At 44.7% G+C, this 19,721-nt stretch overlaps 1 protein-coding gene across 1 annotated transcript in view; it reads right to left on the reverse strand.

Annotated features, from left to right (window-relative positions):
- Positions 1-19,721, reverse strand: part of LOC124620497 (putative ammonium transporter 1) — a 324,909-nt gene that overhangs the window by 225,639 nt on the left and 79,549 nt on the right. The window contains exon 2 of the mRNA XM_047147073.1: positions 9,467-9,641. Within this exon, the coding sequence (XP_047003029.1) occupies positions 9,467-9,623 (157 nt within the window). The 5' untranslated portion in view covers positions 9,624-9,641. The remainder of the gene's footprint in view (positions 1-9,466; positions 9,642-19,721) is intronic.

A 19,721-nucleotide genomic window follows, 5' to 3' on the forward strand; every position in this document is an offset into this window, starting at 1 on the left:
AAATTAATTATTGTCGCACATGACATCGTTATCCTCACTGAAAGTGAGAATGACTTTCAGGGCATGTTGAACGGAATAAACTGTGTGATTAGCACACACTACCAACTGAGAGTAAACCAAAGAAAGATGAAATTAAAGAGGAATAGCAGAAATGAGATTTGCAATAAACACCAAAATTGGGGACCTCAGGGGAGATGAGTGAAGGAACTCCGCTACCTTCGAAGTAAAATAACACGTGATGGGCGAAACAAGGACATAAAAAAGCATACTAGCACAGGCTAAGAGGACATTCTCAGCCAAATGAATATTATCAAACATAGGTCTTAATTTGATATCGTACATTTGCAGCACAGAATGTATGAAAGTGAATCATAGATTATGGGTGGCCTGGAAAAGACAAGAATCGAAGCATCTGAGATGTGACGCTAAAGAAGGATGTCGAAACTTAAGTGGATTCGTAAGAAATGAAGAGGTCTCGACACAATCGGCGAGGAGAGAGATATGTGGAGAACATCGACGAAAAGAAGGGACAGGATGACAGGACATGTGTTATGACACGTGACCAACCTGGTAGTTGAGTGAGCTGTACGGGGCTATAAACTTCATGCGAAGGAAGAGACTGGATGGACCATGTCCAGCAGGTAACTGAGGGTGTTCGCTGTACATGCTACTCTGGCAGGGGGACCATCAGACCTACTAACCACTGATTTCTATGAATGTTAGGTATGTTGTAGAGGGAACTGTCCTGAGTACCTGGCTAGCGCTTTTTGCGACAGAACCAAGTTTCCGAGAAAATCGGCGTTGAGGTCTTATGCGTACCTCGTATAGTTGTAATGTCGAAACGTTTCGACCGAGCGAGCGTATTGCAGGGGCTAAGATTCACGACTACCCCGCTGGCTGTACACGTTCAAACCCTGCCCGTATACCTTTTTTGCAGTTTCGTCGTACAGAATATCATTAAATAGTACACGTCATGCAAAATTATTCAAAAAATAGTCATTTTCGCCCTAGTAATTTCATGCGTTCCGTTTATGGTTCGCACTTAAAATTTCAAAAAATTCGACTGCTCCAAAGAGTTCCTAACGATGGATTAAGTACTAGCAGCTGTGGAAGGATTCCACATACAGAGGAAAGCACACATCGCTAACTTTGACCTTGATTATTTAATATTGATCAAAACGTCTCCCAGTGTCAATGGACGTACGAGAGACCACTTGCGGAAAAATATATCATTTCTTCACAGCACAAAATACTCTAACAGCGTCAGGAAGACATTTCCTTATGTTTTCTTATGAATGCAAGAACCAGTTCGGGAATTTGGTTGGACTGTTGAAAACACATTTGACGACTAGAATCATAAATTAAAAAAAAAATGTAATTTTGACCTGTACAAATACACGTAATTGCTTCACGAAGACTTTTTAAAATCTATCATTCTTCCGTACCTGGGACAATAAAAATTTCTTTACGTCATTCATCCTTGGGGAGGACAGATCGATCACACATATTATGATCAAATCTTTGCAGATGAAAGAGAAGCATGCACCTGCATCGTAATAAAAAATCCCACGGAAATGTACTCCACTCTTCCAATAATGGGATGTTTGTTTTCACAGGCAGCTTAAGACTTTCACGAACAAAATTCAGAATGCAGCCAGCTTGCTAAAGACTAACAGAGCGTGCGGTAGCGTTCTCGCTTCTCGCTTCCCGCGCCCGGTTTCCCGGGTTCGATTCCTGGCAGGGTCAGGGATTTTCTCTGCCTCGTGATGACTGGGTGTTGTGTGTTGTCCTTAGGTTAGTTAGGTTTAAGTAGTTCTAAGTTCTAGGGGACTGATGACCATAGATGTTAAGTCCCATAGTGCTCAGAGCCATTTGAACCATTTTTGAACTAACAGAGCAAATTCCATAAAAATACATTCTTTAATTCTGCATCAGTTTACTACACCTGCTTTCACAGGAACGATCAAATACATGTGGTTCGCTTCGGAGTAGAGCGAAAAAAAAATAATCTTCTTTAATCTAACCGAATTGTATTTTCCGATATCACTTCTGAAAATTCCATGTGCCTGCACAGCAGTAGCTGTCATTATTAAATATGCGTGGTGCTCTACGAATTTGTGTTTTAGTTGCTTCTGTGACAAATAACGCCCGTAATTCTGTTCTAGCACAGCAAGCGATGCAAGATACAGCGAGTAAGACGGTTCTGTAATGTAATGTATACGCATTTGAAGATACACGGATGAGTCAAAACATTATGACCACCTATTTAATAGCGTGTTGTTCCACTTTTCAGACACAGTAAAACAGAGATTCTGCTTGGCATGGATTCTACAAGTCCTTGACAGTATTCCAGAAGTACGTGGCACCAGAAGTCCACGCACAGGTCAAGCAGTTCCCACAAATTCGGTATGGTGGTTTACAGGCACGCAGGCAACACCCGGTATCTTCAAATGGTTCAAATGGCTGGAAACGCTATGGGACTTAACATCTGAGGTCGTCGGTCCTCTAGACTTAGAACTACTTAAACCTAACTAACCTAAGGACACACACACATCCATGCCCGAATCAGGATTCGAACCTGCGACCGTAGCAGCAGCGCGCATCCAGACTGAAGCTCCTAGAACCGCTCGGCCACAAGGCCGGCCAACCGGTACGTGTTCCAGTGGCTACAGATCAGGCAAATTTGCTGGCCAAAAGACAAACGTGAGTTCAGTATCGTGCCCCTCAAACCACTGTAGCGCGGTTCAGACCTTGCAACACGGACGGTTATCCTGCTGGAAGATACACTCCTGGAAATTGAAATAAGAACACCGTGAATTCATTGTCCCAGGAAGGGAAAACATTCCTGGGGTCAGATACATCACATGATCACACTGACAGAACCACAGGCACATAGACACAGGCAACAGAGCATGCACAATGTCGGCACTAGTACAGTGTATATCCACCTTTCGCAGCAATGCAGGCTGCTATTCTCCCATGGAGACGATCGTAGAGATGCTGGATGTAGTCCTGTGGAACGGCTTGCCATGCCATTTCCACCTGGCGCCTCAGTAGGACCAACGTTCGTGCTGGACGTGCAGACCGCGTGAGGCGACGCTTCATCCAGTCCCAAACATGCTCAATGGGGGACAGATCCGGAGATCTTGCTGGCCAGGGTAGTTGACTTACACCTTCTAGAGCACGTTGGGTGGCACGGGATACATGCGGACGTGCATTGTCCTGTTGGAACAGCAAGTTCCCTTGCCGGTCTAGGAATGGTAGAACGATGGTTCGATGACGGTTTGGATGTACCGTGCACTATTCAGTGTCCCCTCGACGATCACCAGTGGTGTACGGCCAGTGTAGGAGATCGCTCCCCACACCATGATGCCGGGTGTTGGCCCTGTGTGCCTCGGTCGTATGCAGTCCTGATTGTGGCGCTCACCTGCACGGCGCCAAACACGCATACGACCATCATTGGCACCAAGGCAGAAGCGACTCTCATCGCTGAAGACGACACGTCTCCATTCGTCCCTCCATTCACGCCTGTCGCGACACCACTGGAGGCGGGCTGCACGATGTTGGGGCGTGAGCGGAAGACGGCCTAACGGTGTGGGGGACCGTAGCCCAGCTTCATGGAGACGGTTGCGAATGGTCCTCGCCGATACCCCAGGAGCAACAGTGTCCCTAATTTGCTGGGAAGTGGCGGTGCGGTCCCCTACGGCACTGCGTAGGATCCTACGGTCTTGGCGTGCATCCGTGCGTCGCTGCGGTCCGCTCCCAGGTCGACGGGCACGTGCACCTTCCGCCGACCACTGGCGACAACACCGATGTACTGTGGAGACCTCACGCCCCACGTGTTGAGCAATTCGGCGGTACGTCCACCCGGCCTCCCGCATGCCCACTATACGCCCTCGCTCAAAGTCCGTCAACTGCACATACGGTTCACGTCCACGCTGTCGCGGCATGCTACCAGTGTTAAAGACTGCGATGGAGCTCCGTATGCCACGGCAAACTGGCTGAGACTGACGGCGGCGGTGCACAAATGCTGCGCAGCTAGCGCCATTCGACGGCCAACACCGCGGTTCCTGGTGTGTCCGCTGTGCCGTGCGTGTGATCATTGCTTGTACAGCCCTCTCGCAGTGTCCGGAGCAAGTATGGTGGGTCTGACACACCGGTGTCAATGTGTTCTTTTTTCCATTTCCGGGAGTGTATCATCACTATAGGAGGAGATTTCAGGCATGAAGCGATACGGGTGGTCCGCAGTAATGTTCACTTATTTCACTGCCATCATGATGCCTTCGGTTACCACCGCAGCTCAGTGTAACCAGTAACATAATTCTGCTCTCACCGGCCTGTATCTGTGGCGTGGTGCATGTGTTGCGCAGCCGTTCGCCTGGATGATGGCGTGTAAGAACCCGTTTGAGCCGTGGCGGCTGGCGCTAGGATGTTCTACACGCATCAAAAAATGCCTCTGAGCACTATGGGACTTAACATCTGAGGCCATCAGTCCCCTAGAACTTAGAATTACTTAAATCTAACTGACCTAAGGACGTCACACACATCTATGCCCGAGGCAGGATTCGAACCTGCGACCGCAGCAGCTGCGCGGTTCCGGACTAAAGCGCCTAGAACCGCTCGGCCACCCTGGTCGGCCTACTTGCATCGCTGATATCGATTTTCGGCTGTCGTGCTATCTTTGACTGCTCTGCCTGGCGGTTTTCTGGGTTATCGGGTGACGGGTGTGTCGCCTGAGTCTCTGGTCGGCGTTCAACGAGCCAACTTGTCTTGAAAACAAGCCGGCGTCCCTAGCCGTGGTGCATGGGCCTCGCCGTGCTTCGCCGCCCTTGTCTTTTGTCGCGTTGGATGTACGGGGCCGATCATTGGGCGCCGTGACGTGCAAAATTGTGGTGGGTTCGTCGTCTCACGCTGAACAGCTTCCCAGCTCGTAATTTGCAAGTTCCAAGTTATTCTGTGTTTAACTAAGAAGATTGTTGAAACTTACTGCGGCATGGGTAGCTGCCGGAGATGGTTCTGAACTTGGTTCCACAGTGGCTATTTTAAGGAGGCTGATGTTCCTCATTTCGTGTCTCATCATCCGTGGAGTGTGTGTTTCAAATGGTGTTCATGAAATTTTTACTTCTTTTAGGACATATTGACCGCTTAGGGACTGGTTGCTGTTGTGTACGCGCCCGGCAGCTGTAGGGTTAATGGTTTAATCATTTGTCACGGCAGGATTTGGTATGTTTATTTAATGATGAAAGTGCCCTAAGGCAACTGGAAATGGTCTATAAGTTTCCTGCTAATTTACTGGGAGACGGGTAATGTTAGAGTATTGCTCCATAAGAATTTGGGGGCATGCTTATTATATATTCCAGTGTGGCTGTGAAATGACCTTGTTTTCATTGCAATCTATTTGTGCTGTAGGCCATTTGTTAAGTCTGCTCGTTTCCTGGCGTCGGTGCGGTTATGATTTCTTGTCAGGACCGCTCATTGTGAGGCCGGTCGGACTATATACAGGGTTATTACAAATGATTGAAGCGATTTCACAGCTCTACAATAACTTTATTATTCGAGATATTTTCACAATGCTTTGCACACAAACACCAAAACTCAAAAAGTTTTTTTAGGCATTCACAAATGTTCGATATGTGCCCCTTTAGTGATTCGGCAGACATCAAGCCGATAATCAAGTTCCTCCCACACTCGGCGCAGCACGTCCCCATCAATGAGTTCGAAAGCTTCGTTGATGCGAGCTCTCAGTTCTGGCACGTTTCTTTGTAGAGGAGGTTTAAACACCGAATCTTTCACATAACCTCACAGAAAGAAATCGCATGGGGTTAAGTCGGGAGAGCGTGGAGGCCATGACATGAATTGCTGATCATGATCTCCACCAGGACCGATCCATCTGTTTTCCAATCTCCTGTTTAAGAAATGCCAAACATCATGATGGAAGTGCGGTGGAGCACCATCCTGTTGAAAGATGAAGTCGGCGCTGTCGGTCTCCAGTTGTGGCATGAGCCAATTTTCCAGCATGTCCAGACACACGTGTCCTGTAACGTTTTTTTCGCAGAAGAAAAAGGGGCCATAAACTTTAAACCGTGAGATTGCACAAAACACGTTAACTTTTGGTGAATTGCGAATTTGCTGCACGAATGCGTGAGGATTCTCTAGCGCCCAGATTCGCACATTGTGTCTGTTCACTTCACCATTAAGAAAAAATGTTGCTTCATCACTGAAAACAAGTTTCGCACTGAACGCATCCTCTTCCATGAGCTGTTGCAACCGCGCCAAAAATTCAAAGCGTTTGACTTTGTCATCGTGTGTCAGGGCTTGTAGCAATTGTAAACGGTAAGGCTTCTGCTTTAGCCTTTTCCGTAAGATTTTCCAAATCGTCGGCTGTGGTACGTTTAGTTCCCTGCTTTCTTTATTCGTCGACTTCCGCGGGCTACGCGTGAAACTTGCCCGCACGCGTTCAACCGTTTCTTCGCTCACTGCAGGCCGACCCGTTGATTTCCCCTTACAGAGGCATCCAGAAGCTTTAAACTGCGCATACCATCGCCGAATGGAGTTAGCAGTTGGTGGATCTTTGTTGAACTTCGTCCTGAAGTGTCGTTGCACTGTTATGACTGACTGATGTGAGTGCATTTCAAGCACGACATACATTTTCTCGGCTCCTGTCGCCATTTTGTCTCACTGCGCTCCCGAGCGCTCCGGCGGCAGAAACCTGAAGTGCGGCTTCAGCCGAACAAAACTTTATGAGTTTTTCTACGTATCTGTAGTGTGTCGTGACCATATGACAATGAGTGGAGCTACAGTGATTTTATGAAATCGCTTCAATCATTTGTAATAACCCTGCATAAATATATACCGCCTGCTAGTGAGCCTGTGCGCAAGCCGTGGGGAGTGAACGCTCGTATTGCCTGCCGGCCGTAGCGTTATTGCTTCCAAATACTGCTGTGGGCCTTGGCGCTGTTCTCTGAAGTTAAGTGAGGCCACTTTGTTAATATTAGCCTTTCAGTAAGTTATTTTACTGGTTGAGTTATTGCTAGCCATTCCTATTTAACACTTGTGTTAATAATTTGTGTATCTTTAATGAATGTGCAACTTGTTATTTTTTGTGTGTGCCAATTTTGCGACCATGGTTGACCCACTTTGCATTTTTAGCTTAAGCATGTTTCACTGTGGACCTTTATGTGGGCAGTTCAGTTTTATTAAAAGATCTTTGTTTCTTTAATGAAGTTGTGGTATTACGTGGCTTTGCAACTTTGGGTTGGAATGTACAGTGTTTGTTTATGTGGAACCGCGCGGCCGCTACGGTCGCAGGTTCGAATCCTGCCTCGGGCATAGATGTGTGTGATGTCCTTAGGTTAGTTAGGTTTAAGTAGTTCTAAGTTCTAGGGGACTGATGACTTTAGAAGTTAAGTCCCATAGTGCTCAGAGCCAATTTGTTTATGATTGATTATTCACCGTGCCTACTATTTAGATTTTGATTGCGGACGCAAAATATGATTCTTATTCGTGTTTATGTAATTCAATTAAAGTGAAGATTTGTATATTGCATCGGTAAGAGGGCAAATGTCCGAACTGAGGTTTATGATAAAGTCTGTTTCGAGTGAAATTAAAATTGTAAAACAATCACAAGCTTCTCCATCACCAGTGACCCCGGGCTTCCTATTTCCTTTAAATAACTGTGGCGAGATTGTATTTTTTGATTTTCTAAAGAATGGAGTAGTATCTCGGTCCATTGTTGTAACAGGAAATGAGATTTATTCAACAGACGACACGCTTCTATTGATCCACGGCGAAAACTCACTGATGCTGTGTCCACTGCAATCATAACTGACGATATCGTTGGGTCAACATAAGAACACATAGGGGTCGTGTGATATGGAGGAGCTCCATGTTCAACAATGGCCTTTGAACTGTGTGCACCGAAACGTTTGTGCCTGCGCCAGCATTGTAGTCGTCAGATATGCAACTCATCGATGCCTATACTGGATTACGCACCGGGCGACCCTCCGACCTCTATGTTTTGTTATGAGACATAGTCATCAAATACTACAAGACCTACTCGTTATTTCATCATTCTTCAACCCCCTTTCACAAGTGCTCACAACAGTACTTCGCCATTTTAAGAGATTCTCTTAGCCAGCCGCAGTGCCATATCAATGTGCCCTTTGTCAAAACCGCTTATATCAGTGGATTTTCGCATTTGCGGCGCGTATCTTCGCTGTAATGACTGCCCATTCGTCTCTCTTCCACTTACATCCTTTCCTTACTGCTCCACGTGCCCGCGACAATACCAGGAGGCTTTCATCCTCGCAGTGGGCAGTGGTCGCAATGTTCAAATGGCTCTAAGCACTATGGGACTTAACATCTGAGATCATCAGTCCCCTAGACTTAGAACTACTTAAACCTAACTAACCTAAGGACACACACACATCCATGCCCGACGCAGGATTCGAACCTGCGACCGTAGCAGCAGCGCGCTTCCAGACTGAAGCGCCTAGAACCGGCCACATCGGCCGGCCAATGCTTTGGCTCATCGATGTAGTTTGCTGTAATGATTTATTCGTTAGCGAAATTACTGCGTCGAAACTGACTCTTTGTGAATAACTTTCCATGACGTACTCTATTTAATGATACTCTGTAGCGCTGCTGCTACGGTCGCAGGTTCGAATCCTGCTTCGGGCATGGGTGTGTGTGATGTCCTTGGGTTAGTTAGGTTTAAGTAGTTCTAAGTTCTAGGGGACTGATGACCACAGCAGTTGAGTCCCACGGTGCTTAGAGCCATTTGCACCATTTTTGATACTCTGTACGATGAAATTGGAAAAAAAAGGTACGCGGGCAGCGTGATAGCCGTGAACCATAGCCGCTGGGCTACACTCGCTCAAATATATTTCCCGCTATGGATATAAGAGGTACGCATAAAATGTCATCGTCGACTTTCTCAGAAACTAGAAGCCTTCACACTAAAAGCCGCTAGCCATGTATTCAGGACATGTCCCTCTACAACCTACCTAAGACTCGTGGAAATCCCTGATTAACAGGTATGATGGTGCCCTTGTGAGACGAAGAGACTGGTACTGGACAGAAATTTGTGGCGAACTGGATCAAACCAGTCAGAAGACTGACTGCTGGAAAAAAAAAAAAGTCGGCTAGTATCAGTCAGTTTGATTAACGCGTTTTCTCAGTTACGGTGTCTCAGGGGTTTCCATGTAAAATGGAGATGACTATTTTAACGATAACTGTGCCTTCTAGCTGTGAGTGGATAGTGCCACCTTGTGGACCCATGTCATTCATACGAATTTGCTCCGTATTGTTTTCTTGCGGGACGTGTAGTTCTCGAGATACTTTGATGTTCCAAGTCAACGGCTAACCCCATTCACGGCCATGATACATACGAGCTTCACTTCTGTTAGCGATGACCCACTTCTTCCCGAATCAGTCTGGTTAGGAGAGAGTACTTGCTGCTACTCACAGCAGACGATGATGCCGTTCGTCAGCAGGAAGATGTCGTCCACGTTCTTCTTGAACTGTTCCAGCTCTTCGTTTCTTGGGGTGGCGTTGGCGGTGATCCCCAAGAGCTCCGATAGGTCGGTCGCCAAGGACGGCGCTTCCGTTTCATTGAAAGCCATCTTGAGTCACTGTGCTATCTGAAAAAGAACGAGAAGATCGAATTAACAACTGTGGAATTTCGACAACATTCGCAGATCAATTATTACTACGATAAGTATTAAGTCCTTTCTCACTCTTCCAATCGACTTTTACACCGCTGACTATTCAAGTTGATACAGCATGTAAACGACCTGCGACAGGCTCATATTGGCAAGCATGCATATACGAATGATAAGCATTCCGGTGCAGTCACACATAGTAGGCAGAAGCAAGTCCATGCGTAAGAGGGCGTCAAATGAAAACGGAACAGATGGAAAACAAGTAAGTAAACCATACGCGAATTTAGACTTTCTCTGCGAATCTCTATGATGAAGTGTTCTCGGGTTATCAGTCGAGAAAAAGCTACGTTCTGCGGCAACGTTTCATCAAGTTTCCTGCTTGTCACCTTCAGGTGAAGTGTCGGGTTTGTGTCCTCTCCGGGTCTTTATACCTATTGGATCGCAGGCTCCTTTGCCTTGTCTGTGTCAGCAGACGTAGACACAGACGAGGTAGAGGAGCCTGCGATCCTGTGGCTATAAAGACCCGGACTGGAGACTAACTTGACACTTCGCCTGAAGGTGACAAGTAGGAAACTTGTCGAAACGTTGCAGCAGAACGACCCCTCGACTCGGCTGATAACCCGAGAAGACTTCATGAGCAAGTAAGTAAAATTTTTATTATCTCAAAAGTACTCGAAATACCTGTTAAAACATTTATTCCACTGTGAAACAAGACAGTGATGGCTTCATGGAAAAATGTTTACGATTGCTTACAGAATAGTAATTGCACCCAAGCGAGCACCTCTTAGTCCGGAAGAAGTCAACCGCCATGAATGTCTTTCTTCAGGGCTCGAAAAATATGGAAATGGCATGGCGAGAGATCTAGACTGAATGGAGGATGTATGGTCCTCCCAAAATGTTGCCGAGGTTGTCTCGACTATGCTGCAGAAGACTCACTTGGCAGCCCTTACACATCTTCTATACAGTCCCGATCTCCCTGTGATTTCCGTACTTTTGGATAGTTGAAGAAATTCGTGGCTACCGATTGGATTTAGGAGAGCTGAGGTGCCCGCTTGGGAACAATCGCAGTTCCATAGGCAACCGCAAACATTTTGCAATGGAAGCACTAACCATCTTGTCTCACAGTGGGATAAATGTATTAACAGTTATTTCGATTATTGTCAACTAATAAACAATTACTTCTTTTCCACTTGTCTCGTTTCCATTTGGCTGTCCGTTATACATTTTCTATATAAGTAAACATTCAGCAACGGGTTTCTCACTCAGAAATTGCATTTAAATGTTGTTTGTTTGTGAGACTATCTTGTAATGCCTCGAATAAGAATGAGAAACGCCTAACAGTACACGTCGAGAATTGACAGCGGCAGTATCGTGGTCTGTCGACGCTGCTCAGATGGTAGAGGACTTGCCCGCGAAAGGCAAAGGTCCCGAGTTCGAGTCTCGGTCGGGCACACAGTTTTAATCTGCCAGGAAGTTTCATATCAGCGCACACACCGCTGCGGAGTGAAAATCTCATTCAGGTAAAGATCTATTTCGCAGTATGGCAAGTATCCATGCGACCGCCCTGAGCACCACTGCTTGTGACATGCCGGCCATTGTTGCACCAACAGTGGTGCACCAATGACGAAGAAGTTATGTCTACTGTTTGTCCAACATAAGTTGACGATCCGCGCGGTGGCTGTTGGGAATAGCAGGTGTGCCTTGTCCACGTATACGACTGCCGAGGGGAGAGGAGCGGTGAGGGGAAGGCAGCGCCGATTGCTTGCCGCAGTCCTCGCACTGTTACCCTTAACAACGTGCATACTAACACTTTGCGTCTAGGGGCAGCTCGGAGACGAATGAATATCTTTCAACTAGAGCCGATTTTCTCCGCTTCTCGCAGCGCGAGTAGAATCATCAAGTTACCGAGGACAAACAGTAACGTTTAGTGGCGGAAGGTACTTTTGGTACCTGTAACTGATCCTCCCTTCCCTGTTCCATTAGCGAATGGCGCATGAGAAGAATAATTGTCGGTAATCATCTGTATTGGCTCTAATTTCTCGAATTTCCTCGTCGTGGTCATTACGTGAGATGTACGTGGGATGAAGCAATATGTTGCCCCTCTCTTCCCACAAAGTGCTCTCTCGAAGTTTCAATAGCGAACCTCTCAATGATGCACAACGCCTCTCTTGTAAAGCCTATCACTTGAGTTTGTTGAGCATTCTGCATCGGTTTTGCGCCGACTAAACGAAACTGTGACAAAAGGTGCCGCTCTTCGTTGGAGCTTCTCTATCTCTTCTATCAGTCCTACGTGATAAGAGTCCCGGATCAATGAACTGCAGTCAAGTACAGGTCGAACAAGTACCTTGTAATGCACTTCCTTCGTGGACGAGTTAGATTCCCTTAAAATTCTTTCTACAAATCTCAGTGTGTAATTTCCTTCTCCTACTATTTACTTTACGTGGTCATTCCGCCTAAGGTCGCTCTGGATAGTTAGTACTAGTTATTTTATTCTAGATATTGTTTCCAGTAATTTGTCATCAATAATGTAGTGTACAGTAGTGGATTTGTTTTCCTATACAGGGTGCTACAAAAAGGTACGGCCAAACTTTCAGGAAACATTCCTCACACACAAATAAAAAAAATATGTTATGTAGACATGTGTGCAGAAAATTTCCATGTTAGAGCTCATTTTAGTTTCTTCCACCTACGCTCAATGGAGCACGTTATTATGATTTCATACGGGACACTCTACCTGTGCTGCTAGAACATGTGCCTTTACAAGTACGACACATGTGGTTCATGCACAATGGAGCTCCTGCACATTTCAGTCGAAGTGTTCGTACGCTTCTCAACAACAGATTCGGTGACCGATGGATTGGTAGAGGCGGACCAATTCCATGGCCTCCATGCTCTCCTGACCTCAACCCTCTTGACTTTTCATTTATGGGGGCATTTGAAAGCTCCTGTCTACGCAACCCCGGTACCAAATGTAGAGACTCTTCGTGCTCGTATTGTGGACGGCTGTGATACAATACGCCATTCTCCAGGGCTGCATCAGCGCATCAGGGATTCCATGCGACGGAGGGTGGATGCATGTATCCTCGCTAACGGAGGACATTTTGAACATTTCCTGTAACAAAGTGTTTGAAGTCACGCTGGTACGTTCTGTCGCTGTGTGTTTCCATTCCATGATTAATTTGATTTGAAGAGAAGTAATAAAATGAGCTCTAACATGGAAAGTAAGCGTTTCCTGACACATGTCCACATAACATATTTTCTTTCTTTGTGTGTGAGGAATGTTTCCTGAAAGTTTGGCCGTACCTTTTTGTAAAACCCTGTATATGCGCAATATGTTACATTTATTTATGTCCAGGGCCAACTCCCACAGCCTGCACATTTCATCAATCCTCCAACATATCATATCATTCTGCGAATATACACGGCTTTGTCAGTTTGTCGTAGACAACGGTATCATATACGAACAATTTTGAGGAGTTTCCGACTACTAGATCATTTCTATACTCTGTAAACAGTAACGGTCCTGTCACATTTCCAAGGGGTGCTCCGGAAATTACCTTTACATCACCTATGGATCACACAGTCGGTAATCAGTCGGTGGCCATTATTTTGCGTAAATCTGCAGCTTTTCGTGGCTGTTGTCACTGAAGGCAAAGTCTCCTAGATTGTTGGCCCGCATTACATTCTTCACAAACCGTTTACAAACCATTCCTTGGACCTTCAGGATCTTTCCGGTGTCCTCGCTGTCCTGGTTCAAATGGCTCTGAGCACTATGGGACTTAACTTCTGAGGTCATCAGTCCCCTAGAACTTAGAACTACTTAAACCTAACTAAGCTAAGGACATCACACACACCCATGACCGAGGCAGGATTCGAACCTGCGACCGTAGTCGCTGTCCTGCTCGAACACCAGTGTCGCGTTCACTTTTAAGACAGGAAGTTTTTATGCTATTGTTCTGAAGAAGTTAAGTTATTGGGTAACATTTGTCGGCTACTGTTGGTGAGCCATCATAACTGGATAGGTAGCAATATCAAGCAGAGAAAGACTGCAGGAATAGTCGCCAAAAACAACTGTCGTAGCGTAGAGATGTCTTCCTGTTTGTTGTCTGAATTCCTCGCGCACCGTGGCTGGGTATTTACTTCCTTGAAGGTGGGATATCACGAAGCTGAAAGCGTGTAGTCGTCATCACTATTTCAATGACTTTTATTCTTAGAGACTCCAACCGCTTCTTGGATTTCCCTCCTACAAAAGTACCGGTAATATATTCTTTCGCTAGTACTCCTGTGTTGTCTCATTCTAAGTTTATATTCTGCCTGCACTTTTCCTGAAGCTACGCTACCACACATTTCACAATTTCTTTTAAACGTAAAGCTTTGAACATGGCTGCGTTTTCAGTGACCCTTACAATGTAAAATTTTCGATCGCGAAAATGAAGTCTTTTCGATCTAGGTTTCGGACACTTTCCTTTAAACGTGTCTGGTACATGTGCTCCTTAATCCTTGCTTTGATTGTCCACCCAGTTTCGCCTATACGTTTTGTGCCACAGCCACCCGTCACTTCATAGACTCCTGCTATGTAGGTGCTCAGGCGTGTGCGTATTTTGTACTTACTGCAAAATGAAGATTTTTGCTTATGCGATCACTAAATCTACAAACGAACTGTAATCTTACGGTGCGAGACGGCAGCTGCTGGTCCTTGTTATTAGCATAATTAATATTATTTTTTTGAAGGCCGTGTATGTAAAGAAACCACCACAGCAGTTGTTCTTCCGTGTCTTCCGTCAGAAAATCTGCTCCGATTCCATGCTGCTGTTGTGACTGATACGGAAGGAACGATAAGACACGAGTGTTGAGCTGTGCTTGCTTTTGGGCTGGGTTGTGGTGCGAAATGGCATCTATAACTGTTTGTGTCTGTAGGTTTTCCGTACATAATGTGTCCTAGCGCGCTGTCATACGAAGGTAATCCCCAAAATTAAGGTCTCCTATTTTTTTTATAAGTGCAGAACTCTGTTTGTGTGGCAGTTAGTCACACTGTTATGAAGAGTGCTTCACGCGCTGTGTGTAAACACGCGCACGCCGCGCTGAGGCGCTGTCTTGTCTTGGCAGCCGTTGAGAATGGGGCTCCCGTTGGATGTTAGCGCCAAGTGCGAATTGCGCGCAGTTATTCGGTTTTTGAATGCAAAGGGCACTGTACCGATTGAAATCCATCGCCAATTGACGGAAGTGTATGGTGAGTCATGTATGGATGTCAAAAATGTTCGTAATTGGCGTAGAGAGTTTGCAGCTAGTCGGACCGAAATTCACGACGAATAAAGGAGCGAGAGACCGTCAATTTCTGAGGAGACAGTGTTGAAGGCTGAGCAAAACGTGTGTGAAGATCAGCGGATCACCCTGGATGATCTCTGCACGTTGGTTCCTGAGGTTTCCCGAAGCACCGCTCACAGAATTTTAACAGAACCATTGAACTACGGGAAGGTGTGCTCATGATGGGTGCCACGCATGCTGACTGAGGACCACATGCGGCAACGAGTTGACGCTTACCGCGCATTTATTCACCGCTTTGCAGCCGAACAGAATAACTTTCTCGACTGAATTTTCACGGGTGACGAAACCTGGACATACCACTTTACACCTGAGTCCAAGCAACAATCACGCCAGTTCATAACTTTCTGAACAGCATGGCGGCGAGCTGGTGTGACATGGGCGTACAAAAACTGCCACAGCGTCTACAAAAATGCATCGACAGAAATGGTGATTATGTGGAAAAATAGCTAAATATTCAAGCTGTAAACTGATGTAAACCATTGTAGAAATAGACAGGTCCATGTACTTATAAAAAATAGGAGGCCTTATTTTTGGAATTACCCTCGTATCTTCTATAGGGCAACATGTCTAGGAACGGAAAATCGACTCCAAGGTGAAGCCGATTTTGGGTTGAAAGTCACTTGAAAAAATGTATTATCCCTGTAGCTCTTCTTTATTCTATGGTCATACAACAAATGTGTCATCCACATAATGGAGCCAACAAGAAGGCTTTAGTTGCACATTGCGTATGGCCCGTTATTCAGAATGCTTCATAAAGATGTCAGCTACTGCTGTCAACAAAGATATCAGCACCAACTGATTGTTCATAAAACTCTCCTTTGTATTTAAAACAGCTCAACTGTAGACAGAACTCCATCTGGTCACACGCACTTGGAGAGTTTTGTACCTATGATATCCCTAATACCTGCAACTGGTATGTTACTAAACATAGACTACACGTCGAAGCTCACACGGGTGTCAAAAATGGTTCAAATGGCTCTGAGCACTATGGGACTCAACTGCTGAGGTCATTAGTCCCCTAGAACTTAGAACTAGTTAAACCTAACTAACCTAAGAACGTCACAAACATCCATGCCCGAGGCAGGATTCGAACCTGCGACCGTAGCGGTCTTGCGGTTCCAGACTGCAGCGCCTTTAACCGCACGGCCACTTCGGCCGGCCACACGGGTGTCAATATGTAATTATTGTTCTGGTGTTTAGTCGAAAGACTGATTCGACGTTGCACTCCACGCTACTCTATCTTGTGAGGGCCTATTCACCTCTGAATAACTACTGCCAAATACATTCGTTTGAACCTGCTTGCTTTATTCATGAATTGATCTTCTACAACTTTTATCGTTTTCCCTCCGCCACACTCACACGCTTCCCTCAATTCCTTCATGCCTTCATGTGTCCAATTAACCGATGCCTTCTATTATCCAAGTTGTAGCACAATTTTCTTTTTTCCCCCTTTCCATTTAGTACCTTCTTGTTAATTACTAGCTGTTAACCGCAACTGCGCTCGCATATAAGTAGTTCTGTTACGAAAGTGATGGTGAGGAAGTACACTAGTAATTTATGTATAAACATCTGGGCACATAATAGTGTAGGTACGTATGCGTGTATGAATAAATACTTATAGTGTTGGTATATAGGTACATAATAAATGTTGTTATTTTTTTCGTCGTACGTCGAATCTTAGTTGAAAATATTAAAAACTACGAACAATTTACTTGTTATCGATTACATTGCAAGGTCTTAACACAGTTGCATAGCCAATGTTTTTAGCCTTGCCTTCTTTTACATGAAGGTAGAGGTTTTGTGGGTTATTTATTCTTTACAGACGAATGGAAAAACTAGTAGAAGCCAACCTCGGGGAAGATCAGTTTGGATTCCGTAGAAACACTGGAACACGTGAGGCAATACTGACCTTACGACTTATCTTAGAAGAAAGATTAAGGAAAGGCAAACCTACGTTTCTAGCATTTTTAGATCTACAGAAAGCTTTTGACAATGTTGACTGGAATACTCTTTCAAATTCTAAAGGTGGCAGGGGTAAAATACAGGGAGCGAAAAGCTATTTACAATTTGTACAGAAACCAGATGGCAGTTATAAGAGTCGAGGGACATGAAAGGGAAGCAGTGGTTGGGAAGGGAGTAAGACAGGGTTGTAGCCTCTCCCCGATGTTGTTCAATCTGTATATTGAGCAAGCAGTAAAGGAAACAAAAGAAAAATTCGGAGTAGGTATTAAAATTCATGGAGAAGAAATAAAAACTTTGAGGTTCGCCGATGACATTGTAATTCTGTCAGAGACGGCAAAGGACTTGGAAGAGCAGTTGAACGGAATGTACAGTGTCTTGAAAGGAGGATATAAGATGAACATCAACAAAAGCAAAACAAGGATAATGGAATGTAGTCTAATTAAGTCGGGTGATGCTGAGGGAATTAGATTAGGAAATGAGGCACTTAAAGTAGTAAAGGAGTTTTGCTATTTGGGGAGCAAAATAACTGATGATGGTCGAAGTAGAGAGGATATAAAATGTAGGCTGGCAATGGCAAGGAAAGCGTTTCTGAAGAAGAGAAATTTGTTAACATCCAGTATTGATTTAAGTGTCAGGAAGTCATTTCTGAAAGTATTCGTATGGAGTGTAGCCATGTATGGAAGTGAAACATGGACGATAAATAGTTTGGACAAGAAGAGAATAGAAGCTTTCGAAATGTGGTGCTACAGAAGAATGCTGAAGATTAGATGGGTAGATCACATAACTAATGAGGAAGTATTGAATAGGATTGGGGAGAAGAGAAGTTTGTGGCACAACTTGACCAGAAGATGGGATCGGTTGGTAGGACATGTTCTGAGGCATCAAGGGATCACCAATTTAGTACTGGAGGGCAGCGTGGAGGGTAAAAATCGTATAGGGAGACCAAGAGATGAATACACTAAGCAGATTCAGAAGGATGTAGGTTGCAGTAGGTACTGGGAGATGAAAAAGCTTGCACAGGATAGAGTAGCATGGAGAGCTGCATCAAACCAGTCTCAGGACTGAAGACCACAACAACAACAACAACAACAATATTTTGGCCAAGATGTGTAATTTGTAGGCGCGTTCCGTTCCACAAACTGGTCACATCAAGATTTCTCATTAAGAGGACTGGAACACAAACGTTGAACCTCAGTTTATGAGAAGTCAAACCTGTCAATTTGAAAGAGTAAAGTAAGTCTATAGGGTAATAGGTGACTTGTTCAGTGTCTATAATATTATTGACAGATACTCTATATTGCCTCCTTGTACCTGTGACACAATTTTTTCATTTAACTGTCCTACAAATTCATTTATCGGCACCAAAATAGGCAACCATTCATTATTTCCCACATTTGCATGCAGTTCAGGATACACATTGCTCACCAAATTTTATGTACTGTGAATAGTATTAAAGAATTCACTATGTAATATAATCATGCCCTTGAGATCTGTATCAAAACGATCTTTGCCGATTTCCAGAACAACATCCCGAATACGTATTGTGCAGATTGTGTGTCATTGTTAAGCTGCTCTCTCGTATTGCGTGTTAAACAAATTTTTTAACATGTTGCTCTAAGGTTGCGCATTTACTTCATCTGCCGGTGTGTCTTTAGTTATTATAAGGAAAGTCGGTCAAGACAGTGAATATTAGTCCGAAACCAACAGCTTACGTTGTTGCAACATCCGTTCATGATCGTTATTCTGACTGATATCACAAATAGGTATACTTTCGTGAGCTAAATTCAACGACAGCTAATTACTGAAGTGCCGTTCTGCCACCATTGAGCAGCGTGGTTGATATTCCAGAGGAGCCTGCTGCTGCAGCGACTCTTATTTCCTCGAATTTGGGCTGAGAGCAAATTTAAAAGGAAAGTCTTACTATTTCCTCCCGGGCGCTCGGTGCACGTCTTTCTATTTGACGCCACTTCCGCAAATTGTACGTCGCTGATGATAAAATGATGACGAGGACAACATAGCTATACTTGGTCGCGAGCGAAAAAAAAGCCGACCCAGCTGAGAATCGAACAGTGAACCCCAGAACTGAGCGACCTGTACATGCGAACTGGTGCACCTATCAGAATCTATACGACACGCTAGACGATGAGCGGCTAAACTGCGACGAGATTGTATCCATTTCGTTGTACCGTATTATGCAAAACATATCAAACAATATATGCATACTTGATACAAAATTACAAAGTCAAAGAGTAAATAGTTTTTCCAAAGTGTAATTACTGATCTATATTTCGCGTCATATTCTTAAAATCAATAAAAAAGTTGTACTACACACTTATAGCTTACGTTATTCTTCAGCGTTAGAGCTATCTCCATACCAAATATCATCAAAATTGGTTCAGCGGTTTAATAGTGAAAGCGGAACAGACAGAGCTACTTTCGCATTTATAATAGTATGAATTCGAGCTACACATCCAACCCCCCACATTCTTTTGTAGCACCACATATGAGAATCTCATTTCCAAACGGTACCAAATCCATACAATCTAATTAAACAGGAGAGATAAAAAAAAACGTTTTACAACAACAGAAGCATCAGATTATGGTTTGTAGCTTTGTTGTTATGCTCAGACATGTTGAGACACATTACGCCAAGTATCTCTGTTAAATGTATATTTTTTAATTGTTATTGCAGAAATAAAAGTGGATTTGTTACCTTTTTGCAGAGAATTGTGTGATAACTGTTGTTCCTAAGTTACGTTATATTACTACAAG

Source organism: Schistocerca americana, chromosome 1, assembly GCF_021461395.2.
Source record: "Schistocerca americana isolate TAMUIC-IGC-003095 chromosome 1, iqSchAmer2.1, whole genome shotgun sequence".
Taxonomy (NCBI): domain Eukaryota; kingdom Metazoa; phylum Arthropoda; class Insecta; order Orthoptera; family Acrididae; genus Schistocerca; species Schistocerca americana.